Source organism: Anas acuta, chromosome 11 (assembly GCF_963932015.1).
Source record: "Anas acuta chromosome 11, bAnaAcu1.1, whole genome shotgun sequence".
NCBI lineage: Eukaryota > Metazoa > Chordata > Aves > Anseriformes > Anatidae > Anas > Anas acuta.
The window spans coordinates 278,139-292,019 of NC_088989.1; the positions used below are offsets into that span (position 1 = coordinate 278,139).

The 13,881-nt window shown below is 41.0% G+C and overlaps 1 protein-coding gene and 1 long non-coding RNA gene across 4 annotated transcripts in view; one reads left to right on the plus strand and one right to left on the minus strand.

The window, feature by feature from the left end:
* LOC137862533 (uncharacterized) overlaps positions 1–13,881 on the minus strand; it is a 453,236-nt gene that overhangs the window by 239,270 nt on the left and 200,085 nt on the right. The gene's annotated exons all lie outside the window — the stretch shown is intronic.
* FGD5 (FYVE, RhoGEF and PH domain containing 5) overlaps positions 1–13,881 on the plus strand; it is a 101,173-nt gene that overhangs the window by 47,064 nt on the left and 40,228 nt on the right. For all 3 annotated transcript variants that reach the window (XM_068694675.1, XM_068694674.1, XM_068694673.1), the window contains exons 6-7: positions 11,513–11,655; positions 13,351–13,507. In XM_068694675.1, the coding sequence (XP_068550776.1) occupies positions 11,513–11,655; positions 13,351–13,507 (300 nt within the window). The remainder of the gene's footprint in view (positions 1–11,512; positions 11,656–13,350; positions 13,508–13,881) is intronic.

Sequence of the window (13,881 nt, forward strand, 5' to 3'; positions counted from 1 at the left end):
GGCAGATGTCACTAGCAGCCACTAGTGACCACACAGTCAACAAACCACTCAAGCTGCAAAACACCATTCATGGCCAGCTAAGACCAAAAGCTTCCATGTCAGCACCTCTCAGCACAGGCAGACATTTCTCTCTGTTCCTCATCACCACCTTTCTCGAGAAAACATTTTCTAAGTGCTCATCTTGAAGTCTTGAGACTCATTTTCTTAAATAAACCCATATGTTGGTGAGAAAGGCAAGGAACTAAACCACACCCTATCTGCTTTCATAAAGGAAAACAGGCTTTTCTTAAGCCTACAACAGGAGCAGTTTCCCATCTCATTTCCAGGCTCAGCTGGAGGAGCTATTCGTTCTGCATAACAGGAATCTGGTCATTCAGCAGAGACTTTACTAAATTGATTGATTGCCAAAATGATGACATTTCCATACATCTACTCTGCTATTGAACTGAAAGAGTGGAAACATCATGTTAGCTCACAAACTTGGTATCAGTTGGTGTGGTAGAAGTGATAATAACCTAAAGGGTTAGCTGTTATTTGCCCTGCTTAAAGGTAATGCAGTTCTTTGGAGCTGGGAGTTAAGAACTCATTCTGGACTGAGCAGATGGGACTGGCTGGGCCTTGCAGTCCAAAGCAGTCCCTGATCTCTTGTTACTCAAGATTTAGTTTTCTGAAGTTAATTAGACTTTGCATTTACTCCATAATCATTTAATCATCAAATTTTGATGTTCATGTCTCCTATTTTTTACCCCAGTATTGTAGTCTGCATTTGTCCTCATTTTAGTGCTTGCTTCTGAACAAAAATGTTGCAGGTTGCTTTCTGATGTTTCACCCATCACCTTGGAGGACCAGGAATCTGGTTTATTTGCTTCCATTCAGCCAGTCTGTTTCCAATTACTTTACTAACTATATACAGAGTAAAGTTAGTGTGACTTAGAATGCCTCAGGATCCCAGTCTGCATGGGATTAAGCATTTGCTAGATAGTGTATCATGTTCATGTTCATTTGTCTTTTGCCTTTGTATGGAACGTTGTTGTTTTTTTGTTTGTTTGTTTTGTTCTGTTTTGTTTGTTTGTTTGTTTGTTTGTTTGTTTGTTTTTGTTTTTGGTTTTTTTTGTGCATAGAACCCCTTAAAGTCATTATTACTTCCCTCCAAAGCATTTAGCAAATTAAGGTACCCAAAAGGGCAGCACTGCACTGAAAGAAAATCTGCCCCAAGTACCTCAGTGTTCAAATGCCTCACTGCTGATTTGCATTTTCTTCATAACAATGGTACACAGTTCTTTCAAACATCAAGACTCGGATTTATGCTTCTTTGGAATTTGGAGATAGTCTGGAATAAAAATGTGAAGGAATATAACGTGCTGGTTCCCTAGTCTTTGCAGCAGTATGGGATCTAGTCCTACACTGGGAATTGCAAGACTCCTGACTGCAAAGTAACTCTCAGGCAATAAAAAAGAACAAAATCATCTTATTTCCCAAGTCATTAACTTAAAATGACCTAAATGCAGATTATCATGAAGTCAGACTCACTGGTTAATCTCTACTTTCAGAATTCTTGTGAGTAGCACATTCTCAAGAACAAAAAATAAACATGATCTGATTCAGGAGCCACTATTACATTAGACAAAATAGAACACCATCTTTCTAAGTATTTACACTCCCAGTGAATGATTGGCTGAGCCTTTTTTACTGCTGTAAATTTCTTGGATGACATTCAAAGTTCTACTGGACCAATCAAGTCATTATTTTCCAATTGAAATGCTTTAGTGAATGGACTGGGCTGAATAAATGAAGGGGTAGTTGGCTGTTAAGCCCTCTGAAGCTATTATAAAAGCCTGAAATGCAGTGCCACAAAATAATGGCCTACCCTCACTTACAGTAGGCTGACTTTTTTTCCCATTCATTTATTCATTGTGGCCTTCAGCAACAGTGGGAAAATAATCATGTATCTTCCAGAGAGCTCCTGCAGTGGAACATTGAGCCAAAATAGCTTTCAGATCATCTGTGTATCTCTTAAAAGAAGAGGGAAATCATACTACCTCACTTGGCATAAGGACAATTCCCTGGTAACAAGCCCCATTGATAGAGTATTTGCAATGCACATTTTACAGCTTGCCAGTTCTGACACTGATTCATAGAGGATGAATGTGTGCATTTTTCTGCATGTGAGTGTGCGCTGAAGTCAGGATTCCTGACCTAGATTGTACCCTTCAGGGGCAGGATAAGAGACTAATTGTGTCTGCCGTGGTAGTCTGTGTTTTCTGCTGTTCATCTGGCATTGCTTGTTCTGGGCTCAGTAATGAGAAGTTTGGGAAGATCAACTGTTCAGTGCAGATCAAGGGTCACTCATTCTGCTACAGGACATGTGCCACTTTTTAATTCAGGGCTGCCACTTTTTCTTTCATAATTAGGAGAGCAGCTGCTGCCTGTAGTGATGATACATCCATGAGGCAAACTTGGAATCTTGTGCCTGTGTTTAGCTCTACCATGGATACCCTTTTCTCTCCCTTTGAACTTTTCATCCTCCCCTCAAGTGTAATGCCTAGACATCTAAAAGAGACTTGGAGCCTCTGATGTATTGTATCTGTTGAATCCACCTTCATTTTAGAAGTGCGAGTGGCTGTAAAAGTCTGCACAATTTTATGTGATCAATGTAGACTTCAATTATATAGTCTGGGCTGCAGAAGGATTGTCTGTTGTCCTCCCTAGCTCATTCACAAAGGGTCAAAAATACTCACTTCCTAATATTACCAATGCGTTAAAACATCTGCTTGACTTGGGAAGCATTTGCTATTCTAGATATGAAAAGTGATTTCTGGATGCATGCATGTGCCATTATTGTTTGAAAAGTATAGAAGTCCAGATGCTAGGTGGAAGTCGTGGTGTGGGTATGGTAAATATGCTGTGTGCAGCCATGATTTCTGCGGTTAAAGTGTCACTATCCCCACCTGACAACTGAGGCAGAAAAATGCTTATGGTTTTCCATTAACAAATCTGCTTTGTTCACTCCCTTTGTGCATTTTTTCTCAGCTTTGTTCCTTTTGTGGAAACTCACAGATCTCTCCAGCCAGGATTCTCCCTAAAAACTGTGAAAATATCATAGGTGAATTTATTCGCTCATCAGTCTTTTTCAGTTCTTTAGCGGAGCTGAGTTAGAAGCAGGAAAGCTGATACAACCATGATAGCATTAGAGGTCAGACCTTTGGCTGGTATAAATTTATAGTTTTTCTCTGACAGATGACTGCAAGAATAGCGGATTATTAGGTTCTTCAGAGCACTGTGAGAGTCTCCATCCGAATTAAGATTTCTTTCCCTCATTATCAACATCATGAAGACAATTTGGAAGACACTTTCACCCATCTTTTCATGGGTGAAAGTGAGAGAAAAGGGTGTCTACAAACAGGGCGTATATATGAATGCTACCAAGAGTGTGGGACACAGTTTGTGGTGGTTCACTGATGGGTATAACAGGTAGGCACATGGTGCTCTGACTACAGTGAGACCATGCAACAGGGAACAAACAGGTAGAGACTTTGCTTCAGCCCCCAAGACTTTGAACATACTACTGCGGGCATTCAGACCTTTTCTAGCCCAGTTACAGTCTAGCAATGTGATCCTTCTAGTTTCAATGAACTGTTTTTGGTCACAGAAATGTTCTTCCTTTCAAGTACTTCTCTTGAACTGTTAAGCATGGCTTTGCTCTATAGTCATCACCGCACCCTATAAATTCATAATTTTATGTCTGGCTCAAGTACACACCTGATGTTAGGAGCACAGTGCTGAGAGCCTATGAAAAGGAACCTTCAGTCCTGCTGGCAGATGCTGTCTCACCTTCTGCTCTCTGATGTTGTCTCATCTTCTATAACATTATAATGGGGTTGGACACCCTTCTGTTTTTCTGCCAATGTAAACAATATACAGGAACTAGGATTTCCATTATGATTGGATTAACAATTTATACACTGCTGCTTCTGTAGACAAACAGATAGGAACAGCAAACAAGGAAATCTAGCACCTGATCAGCATTTCTTGACCAATTGTAACAGCTTTTATTTCAAATGGAGCTCTCTCTTCATCTGCGTCTTTAGCTCAAAATCTTGACTTTCTCTACTCCAATTTACTCACCTTTCTAAACTACATAGTTGCTTTTAGCCTGTTCTAGGTGGGAGACTGAACAACTTTTTACAGTAGGTAGAGACCGTTTTCAGTCATATCATTTCCTAGCTACCCCTACTAGACAGGTTACAGTAGTCCCTGGGTCCCCAGGGATCCATAGACCATTACTTGAACATTACTGAATTGATCTAACTTGGCCTGTTCTGTTATACACAGAAAAAAAGTAAACATAATCTGGATCCAGACTCAATTACTGTATTGTTAGAATATTTTCAAGTAGAAGTTAAAGAAGACAAGTCACCCATCAGAGCAAATTAAGATAATTTACACATACATACAGGCAGTTTTTTTTCTCCTGGGTAAAATACTTGCCTAAAGCAGTAATGTATCGGACAAAAGATTAGTTTTGGTTCCTTTGACTAATGTCCTCTGAGGTTAAATATTCTCAGGTTGATAAAAGCTAACTGGGAGCAGGGCTGAAATGCAGAAAGGACTGCAATATGTATCCATCTTGTAAAATGACTTTTGATATGCATACTGAATTGCTACAGCTGATTTGAGCTAAGCACCTAAATAGCAAAGTGAAGTGGCTTTTCCAAAACTATCTTATATTCAACGTGTCCTCTTAACGTTGGCACTGTCAGCATCTCTAAAGTGCCTCATATCCCTTCACTCTACAGTGAGCCTCACCACCTCACAGAGGGTACCACGTTCTACTCTGAGAGCCAGACATGTGTCAGTTAGGCAACACTCAACCTAAAGCATAAGACCTTGTTGAAACAAAACCTGCATTACTCCCTGTCTGATGCCTTTATAACAGTCTCCAGAATATAGCCACCATTTCCAGAAGAGAACAGAAATTCTCCAGAGGCATTCTTGGTGAAAAAAAATGTAACTTGTGTTAGTGATGTGCACAAAGAAAAGGGAAGAAAGAAAAATGTTTGGGGCTGTGGGTTTTGGTCTTCTTTGTTTCACTAAATTATTTGTAGAGTTCATTTCTGGGATGTTAAGGAATTAATTGGTCATTGGATGGCTGTGAAGGATTTATTTATGGGTACTCAAAATATAAAGAAATGTTTTATGTTTCAAAAATGCATCTTCATAGTACAGCTGCTAACCTTCTGTATCACCTAGCCAGCCTGGATAATGCTTTCACATGCATGCTTGAACACCGGTGCGGGAACAGGTGTAAGACAGGAGTAAGCTGTGTAGGCTCATATACCCCTGGGTGAGATTGAGCTCTGTGGCCACTATGTCACAGCCTCAAACTGAATGACTTCAGTTCATGTGTGTCTTCTAAACAATTTTTGACTCAACAGAGAATTATATGAACTTTGTGTTTGGTACCTTCTGTGTTCAAATGTGGCAAATGGGTGACAGACTTGGAGACCTTCAGGTGCCATGACTGATTAGAGTTAGTGGGACCAGAAAGGTAGTTTGCATCCCCCTTTTTTTATAGGGAATGAAGTCTGATGATTAGAGGCTTATTTTCATAGTTATTTTTCATGAATGCTGCAGAATCTGTGAACAACAGTAAGAAAAAAACATGAATACAGAATAGTAACTATGATATGATACATTTAATCTTTATAAAAATATTATATTATACATTAACTCTTATAGAATATTATTCTATTACAAGCTTGTAATATAGTATAATCCGTGCTGGAGGAACCTTACGAGGATTATAATTTTTTTATTAATCATTAGAAGGCTAGCTATCCAAGCAACTGCCATTAAATAATTTGTCTAAGAATTCTTTATGATCAGAGAAGCCAGCAATTAGTGACTAATTAAATCCACTGAGATGCTATGAGGAAGGAGTGTTAATCTTGTTGCACCACTATGATGGAAAATGGATAGACACAGAGTTGTTCAGTTATTTTGGAATAAATGACATTGCTATAACAAAATAGGTTACTTAAGCACATCAGTAGTGAACTTCTGAAAGTATCCAGAAGATGGTTTGACTGGCTTAGATGGCAGGAAAGTATCTAGAGTGTACAGTTGCTGGAATACATAGGTAGCCTCCCTCACACACCAGAAAAAAATGGGAGATAGAATAGCACAATGTTGAGATTATTTGTTGTACTGGGACAAGACACATGGAAATTAGACCCAGGTAATTAGGAAACATAGTAATACTCTTTCAGATTTTTTTTGTGTGATGTTGTTTTATCCAGGATATAGTTAGTCAAAAAGAAAAATATCATAATGATGATTTTTTTAACCTAGTTCTAGTGGCTTTTCAGAAAACAAATGCTTCATCTGTCATAGTTGCTGAAAAACTGCAGATCATGTGCAACTTTTCTTTTGGCTAGTATCTATTAGATATTCCAGTCATTCCAGTTCATAGTGAGTCAGTGTGTGCCTTGCAATTGACAGCATTACAACAGAAAAGACAGGAATGCTGTGACAAGACTAAAAGCTTATCAGGAGCTGGTTCCCATAGGTGAGGGGAGAGGAAGCTTCCAGGAAGCTGCTCAGAGGCCCTTGGGCTCCTTACAGAACTTTTCAGCAGGACCACAGTTATACCAGCCAGATTTGCAGCATGCTGAAATCAGTACAGCTACCTTGATTTAATCAAACTGAAGTGAACCATCTAATGTAAAATTTGGATCCCTGGTGAAACATACTCGGAGCTTCTGAGCTGTTCATACCTGGACATTACCAGGTTTCATGTAAATTGTGTCTTTCAGACTCCTCTCTAATTATACCATGTATGTCTAAACTTCTTAATTGACAGAAGTCAGATTTGTGAGAAATGCTGTGGGAAATCCCAGTACAGCCCAGGGAAACTCAAAAGATTGTCTCTAAAGTTTCAGGGAACAGAGTTTGACTTTTTGGCAATAGGCTTCATGATCACTCGATCCTTACAGAGGATACTCAACCTATCGCATCCTGGTTCAGGGCCAGATAGAAGGAGCTTGGCATCTTTCAATGTGCTGTGTGACCTTAGAGGTTTCATTTTATCAAGCACCGCTTCCTTTCACAGCACATTTGGCCACACCACATACAGTGGGGTAAGAGGCCAGGAAATGGTCTCTGAGTGGAAAAATCTAGCTGCCATTTCTAGTAATTCAACCGGTAGAATCACCTTCTCAGCGATTTTTATGCAGCTGCTTTTTTTTTTTTTTTTTTTTTTTTTTTTTTTTTTTTCTGATGAATTGGCTTCTATGGACAGGCAGAGAATGTTTTAACATATCTTTGGAAAACATTGGTTTCAATAATAACTCACTGTTTACAGAGTAGTGTGTGAAAAAAAAAAGTCATTAACAGCACAAATCTGGCCAGACTGGTTGGACACTGAAGCTTTTCTTCACAATAGATTTTGGACTGAAGCAGAGCTGAGCTGCAAACCTGCTGGAAGAACAACTCCTAGAACAACTAGATGACCTTTAAGGTCCCTTCCAACCCAAACTGTTCAATGATTCCTGATGTGATGGCTTTAGCATGAGCAGGATGCCAACCAGGGCTCTAACACTAGCTGCTGTGAGTAGATACTTGGGCTTTATATATGTATGTGGTTAGGATCTACCTGACCCTTCATGAAATCACCAAAAGCATCTTTCGTGGCTTTTTCCATTTTTTTTTTTTTTCAGGTTGCATTGTTAGCATATTCATAACAGATGGAATATATAGTATATTCCATCATAAACCAAAGTTGGTTGTTTTCTTACGAATGCTATACTCTGCTAAGTCTTGTGATCAGGACTACAGGCCAGATTACACTAAACCACATCATACCTATATGCTCCCTCCTGACTTCAAAGTCAGTCAAAGTCTTATTCAGCCACTAAGTCCCTGTTCAAGTATTTTTAATGCTGAACTTGAAAAAAAAAGTAAAAAAAAAAAAAAGAGAATTGACAGATTTCTTCCCTATGGCTATTAGAACATTTGTCTGTTTAAACACAATATTATGGCAGTTCTCAAGTGGTCATTTTAAAAAACAACCACCTAAACCTCCTCCAAATAAATCGTCTTTTCAAAATGTGGCCACAGAATAATCTTGCATTACAAAAGCCTGACATTAGCTGATACAAGCTTGATCCACATTTGTCACCATGCATCAAAAAACACAGAAAAAAACAACAACACAGATGTATAGAAGTGATGTTAGAATCTTTATCTTCCTGGGGCCTCATTGGCTGTGTTCTGAACTTGTGTGTCTGAGTATTTGATTCAAATCCTTTAGCCTTGGCAGATTTCTGTCATCCCCAGAAAAGCAATCTGCCAACACTACATTCACTGCACAGAAATTTAACACACATTGGAGCTGGCAGACAATCTAGTCAGTGCTAATCATAGAACATAGCTATGGCCAGAAACCTTTAGTTGTTTCAGATGGTTCAGGGGGTTTTGGATGAAACTCATAGTGATAGATGCTCTTAATGCATTGCTGTTAGTGCTGCTGTGATCTGATGGAGGTAGAGCCTTGCACATAAAGTGTGCAGTTGTACTGACTCTTCTGGCTGACAAAATTATTTAGACCCCTCCTGCTACTTTACTCAGAGCTGCTTTTGTCTGGAGAGTATCTTTTGGGATGATGAGCAGCTGAGATGTGGCTGTAGCTTGCATAGTTACTCTAATGATCTAAGGCAACAAAGTCACAGAAACCATCAACATCATCAGGCTGACAGGATCAGTGATACTAACCTGGCTTCCCCACTTGGCCCCAAGGCCGACAACATTTAAGGTACTTGCTGGAAAAAGCCAACATGTATAGACTGGTTAGCAATAAGAGAGAATGCTGCAGTCCCCTAACCTTTCCTTCACAAACAGAAAGGAAAGGAAGGTCAGATAAGGACAGATAGTATTTTTATAAGGCAGGAAGCTTTGCAACCTCCTAGTTTGCAGCTGCTGTGCCAAAACGAGTCATCAGGAGCTTTCAAATCTCACAGTTAATGTGGCCTCTCTACTGGCCTGGTATTTTGATTATTTACTTGGTTTTTCACTCTTAACTCCTTTTTTCCTCATCTTGTTCAATAAAAACTCTACACACTTCATGGCTTATTGGGATGCAGAAAGATTGGAAATGGCACTCACAGAACAAGTTTCTGGGCCTTTCTATATGACTGCTCAGTTTCTGCTCTTATCACAAACTGGGAGGCACGTAGGTTTCTAATTGTTCAATTATTGTCATAGAGAAACTGAGATTCAGATGTTTTGCCTGTGGATACCTGACTAGCAGAAATGCAAAATTCAACTGTAAGCCCAGCTGACCTGCCCAACACACTGGCCTGACTCAGTCATCTGTTTGCAATGAATACAGAGAAGAATTAAACCTGTAACAGTGCTGCAGAATCATCCCCAGAAAAATGCAGGATACTATGCCAGTGCTATTCTTGTAGTTTCGCTTTGTAGCAATACTGACAAACCAGGTGTTGAAATTACAGCCACTTAATTTTACCAAATGAAGGCTGCTGCTTTTGAACGCCAGATAGTGCTATGAAGATAAACTATGTGGTTGCAGTGGTCTAGCTTGCGGCAAAGGCAGCCAGAATCTGCCTTTGTTAGCAACAGTTAGGAATACCTCTACAGTGCTGGCGTTTCTGCCTTGAAGTGTTGTGCATTGCCTTAGATCCTACTGCCATGGTTTGCATTGCAGACTTCAGCAAAGTCAGGCAGCTCTAAATGTCTCAGTTCCTCTTGCCACTGCCTGTAAGGAGGGAATGCATCTAGCAGCAGGAGGCAGAGGAAACAGCAGTGGCTGGTAGGAACCTGGAAAGAATCAGGGCATCAGAGTGGCTAAAGTCTCTTGAGGTATATCCAGGTGCCAGCCAGAGCACCTTCACAAGTTTGAAGCTGAGAAGATGGATTGTGTAGGAATCTGGCTTTGACCTGGAAACATTTCAGCATCCAGAGCTCTGGATTAAGGAGACATTAAGCAATGTTTTAGACACACAGAAAAAATTGCTGTATGCACTTGGAATGATTTTCTAATCCCTGTGAATCTAATACAAATTATCCCTGCAGTTTCAGATGGATGCCTTATTCCTCATCTCTAGGTCTAAACTGGGGAAACATTTCACTATGCAGTCTTAAAAAAGTGTGCTACTATTTACTAGACTAGACTAGATTAGACTATGGTAGACTACACTAGACTAGACTAGAGTAGAATTCAGTGGGAAGAGACCTACAAATATCATCTACCTACAAAGTCCAACTGCCTGAGCACTTCAAGGCTAACTAAACATTAAAGCATATTAATGAGGGCATTGTCCAAATGCCTATGTAACACTGACAGGCATGGGACATCAACTGACTTGCTAGGAAGCCTGTTCCAGTGTTGGACCACCCTCATGGTAAAGAAATTTTTCCTCACGTCCAGTCTAAACCTCCCCCAGTGTATCTCTGTGCCATTCCCCATGTGTCCTGTCATCAATGACCAGTGTCTGCCTCTGTGCTTCCCATCCTCAGGGAGTTGCAGAGAGCAAGGAGGTCGCCTCTTGGCCTTCTCCAGACAGCCCAAGCATCCTCAACCTCTCCTCACAGGACATGCTTTCCTGCGCTTTTACCAGCGTTGTTGCCCTCCTCTGGATGCTTTCAAGGACCTTAACATCTTTTTTAGATTGTGCAGCCCAGAACTGCACGGAATATTCAAGGTGAGGCTGCACCAATGCTAAATATAGTGGGAGAATCGCCTCTTTTGACCAGCTGACTAAGCTGTGTTTAATGCACCTCAAAATGCAGTTTGGCCTTTTGGCTGCCAGGGCACACTGCTGGCTCACGTTGAGTCTGCTGTCAGCCAGAACCCTTTCCAGAGGTGGATACATTTTAATATTGAGGAAATTACTCCCGTGCACACAGGATCAAAGGCATGTCTAAAATGAGGAAAAAAGGTCTCAGTTTCATATGGAAAATTACTTGTTTCATAGCTTAAACTTACTGCTTCTTCCTCCCTTTAAATTTGGATTTGGCGACAAGTGCAGCAATTTTCAACACAAGACATGTAGAAGGTTTTTTATATATATATATGTCATGGACCTATAAGGTGAAATCAGATACTCATTCTTCATTTTTTAAAATTATGATTCTGGTTAAGAAACACTAGAAAATGAGATCAACTACACCCAAAAAAGCAGGGGAAAAAGACGAAGGTAAATAAAAAGATAATAAACTCATTGTATACATAAGGGTCTGATGGCTTGGCCAGGTGAAATGTTAAATTTTGTGTTCACAGCATTGTGGAATCAGATGAAAATGTGTATGAACTAATGGATGCAATAAAATATATGGTATTATCTCCTTGCTCTACTGAGTACAATCTATAACTTTGGATAGTGTAACGTAGAATTCCTAGAAAGTGGAGTTTAGGGTTCAAGAAATTGCAATAATAATTTCATAGAAGAGATTTTTATGTCTGACTGCCTAATTTCTGTGTTGCTATTCACAGAATTTATATGAAGGTATCATCAAAGTGCTTGGAGAAGATGAACAGGAAGTGGTTGAACTCAAGCAGGGCTTAAGTGAACTCTCTGAGATTTACGAATTACACCAAGAGATCCTGGGAGAGCTGGAAGAAAGAGTTCTTAAATGGTAAGTAAGGAATGGCACAGCCTGACAGCGTTAACATAACCTCTATGACACAGTGTTCCCTTGACACCCCCTCCAGCAACAAGGCTGGTGAGGGTTGTGGTGAATGGAGTTAAATCCGGTTGGAGGCTGGTCACTAGTGGCGTCCCCCAGGGCTCAGTATTGGGGCCAGTCCTCTTTAATATCTTTATTGATGGTCTGGATGAGGGGATCGAGTGCACCCTCTGTAAGTTTGCAGACAACACCAAATTAGGTGCGTGTGTCGTTCTGCTCGAGGGTAGGAAGGCTCTGCAGGAGGATCTGGATAGGCTGGACCGATGGGCTGAGGCCAACTGTATGAGGTTCAGCAAGGCCAAGTGCCGGGTCCTGCACCTGGGGCGCAACAATCCCAAGCAGCGCTACAGGCTGGGAGATGAGTGGCTGGAAAACTGCCTGGCAGAGTATTGGTGAGTATTGGTGGATAGTTGGCTGAATATGAGCCAGCAGTGTGCTCAGGTGGCCAAGAAGGCCAACAGCATCCTGGCTTGTATAAGAAGCAGTGTGGCCATCAGGTCTAGGGAAGTGACTGTCCCCCTGTACTCGGCTCTGGTGAGGCCGCACCTCAAGTACTGTGTTCAGTTTTGGGCCCCTCACTACAAGAAGGACATGGAGGTGCTCGAGCGAGTCCAGAGAAGGGCGACAAAGCTGGTGAGGGGTCTGAGGAACCTGCTTTGGCAGGGGGGTTGGACCTGATGATCTTTCGAGGTCCCTTCCAACCTCTACAGTTCTGTGATTCTGTGATTCTGGAGAACAAGTCCTAAGAGGAGCGGCTGAGGGAGCTGGATTTGTTCAGCCTGGAGAAAAGGAGGCTCAGGGGCGACCTTATTGCTCTCTATAAGTACATTAAAGGAGGCTGTAGCGAGGTGGGGGTTGGTCTATTCTCTCATGTGCCTGGTGACAGGATGAGGGGGAATAGGCTAAAGTTGTGCCAGGGAAGATTTGGGTTGTGTATTAGGAAAAACTTCTTTACTGAAAGGGTTGTGAGGCATTGGAATGGGCTGCCCAGGGAAGTGGTGGAGTCACCATCCCTAGAGGTATTTAAAAGACGTTTAGATGTAGAGCTTAGTGATATGGTTTAGTGGAGGACTTGTTAGTGTTAGGTCATAAGTTGGATAAGGTGATCTTGGAGGTCTCTTCCAACCTAAATGATTCTGTGATTCTGCGATATGCTTCATAAATAATTCAGTACTGTGCTGCTGGGTGCTGAGGCAGCCAATGGTAGGGTGGTGCTGAGCAGGGTGCAATGAAGAAGGAATGAAGATACAATATTACAACTGAAGACATGATGCTATCCTCCACAATCAGTGCTCAAAGCCCTGCAGCAGCTGAAAGGTCTGTTCAGAGAAGCAGAAGCTGTGTCCAGAAAGTAGACAGCCTGCGTGCTACAGACACATATGTCTGTCATGGCACTAGCACAGCCGAAAGATTGACACCTCAAGGTGCCTGTTCTACAGCAGCCCATTTTGTTGTCCAGTGTGTTTGGGAAGTATTTCCTACTTCCTGCCATTTAACCTAGGCTTTAGCTGCACAATGTACCTGGCCACTGTGGGTCTGATGAATAGAACTGCTGCAATGAGAAAGAAGCAGAGCTTTTCTTTAATTTTTGTTTGCGTTTGTTTTTTGTTTTTTGTTTTTTTTTTTTTCTTTCTGTGGCCCTAGGGAGGAACACCAGAAAGTTGCTGATGTTTTTCTCTCCAGAAAATCAAGGCTGAATCACCACACAGCTTATATTATACAGTTTGATAGGAATTTGGCTTTGCTAGATGAAACTTGCCATAAATATTCCCAACTGGCTACCATCATTCAGGAGTTTGAGGTAAGGCCCTTCTGTTTTTTTAGCTGCAATGATGTATAGCTGTACCACAGGACTTACTCAAGGCATTTTTTCTGCAATTCCACCAGTGTTCTCAGAGGGTAGAATGGGAGAATAGCTCTCCTCACACATCCTGCTGATAGAAATGAAGTAAGATGTTCACATGTGCATGATGTGCTTCTGTGTCTGCATCTGTTCCCCACGCTCCCCTGTGATACAGAATATATGTTTGTGAGTCCACAGATCCATGAATATATTTTGTTGAAATATATGCAGATAGTGGAATAGTTTCTCATTCATATATTTAACATTTCAGTCCATCTGAGGGTGGGTTAATAACTGTTATCGTTACTGTGTCTTCTTATCTATTCTTCTTT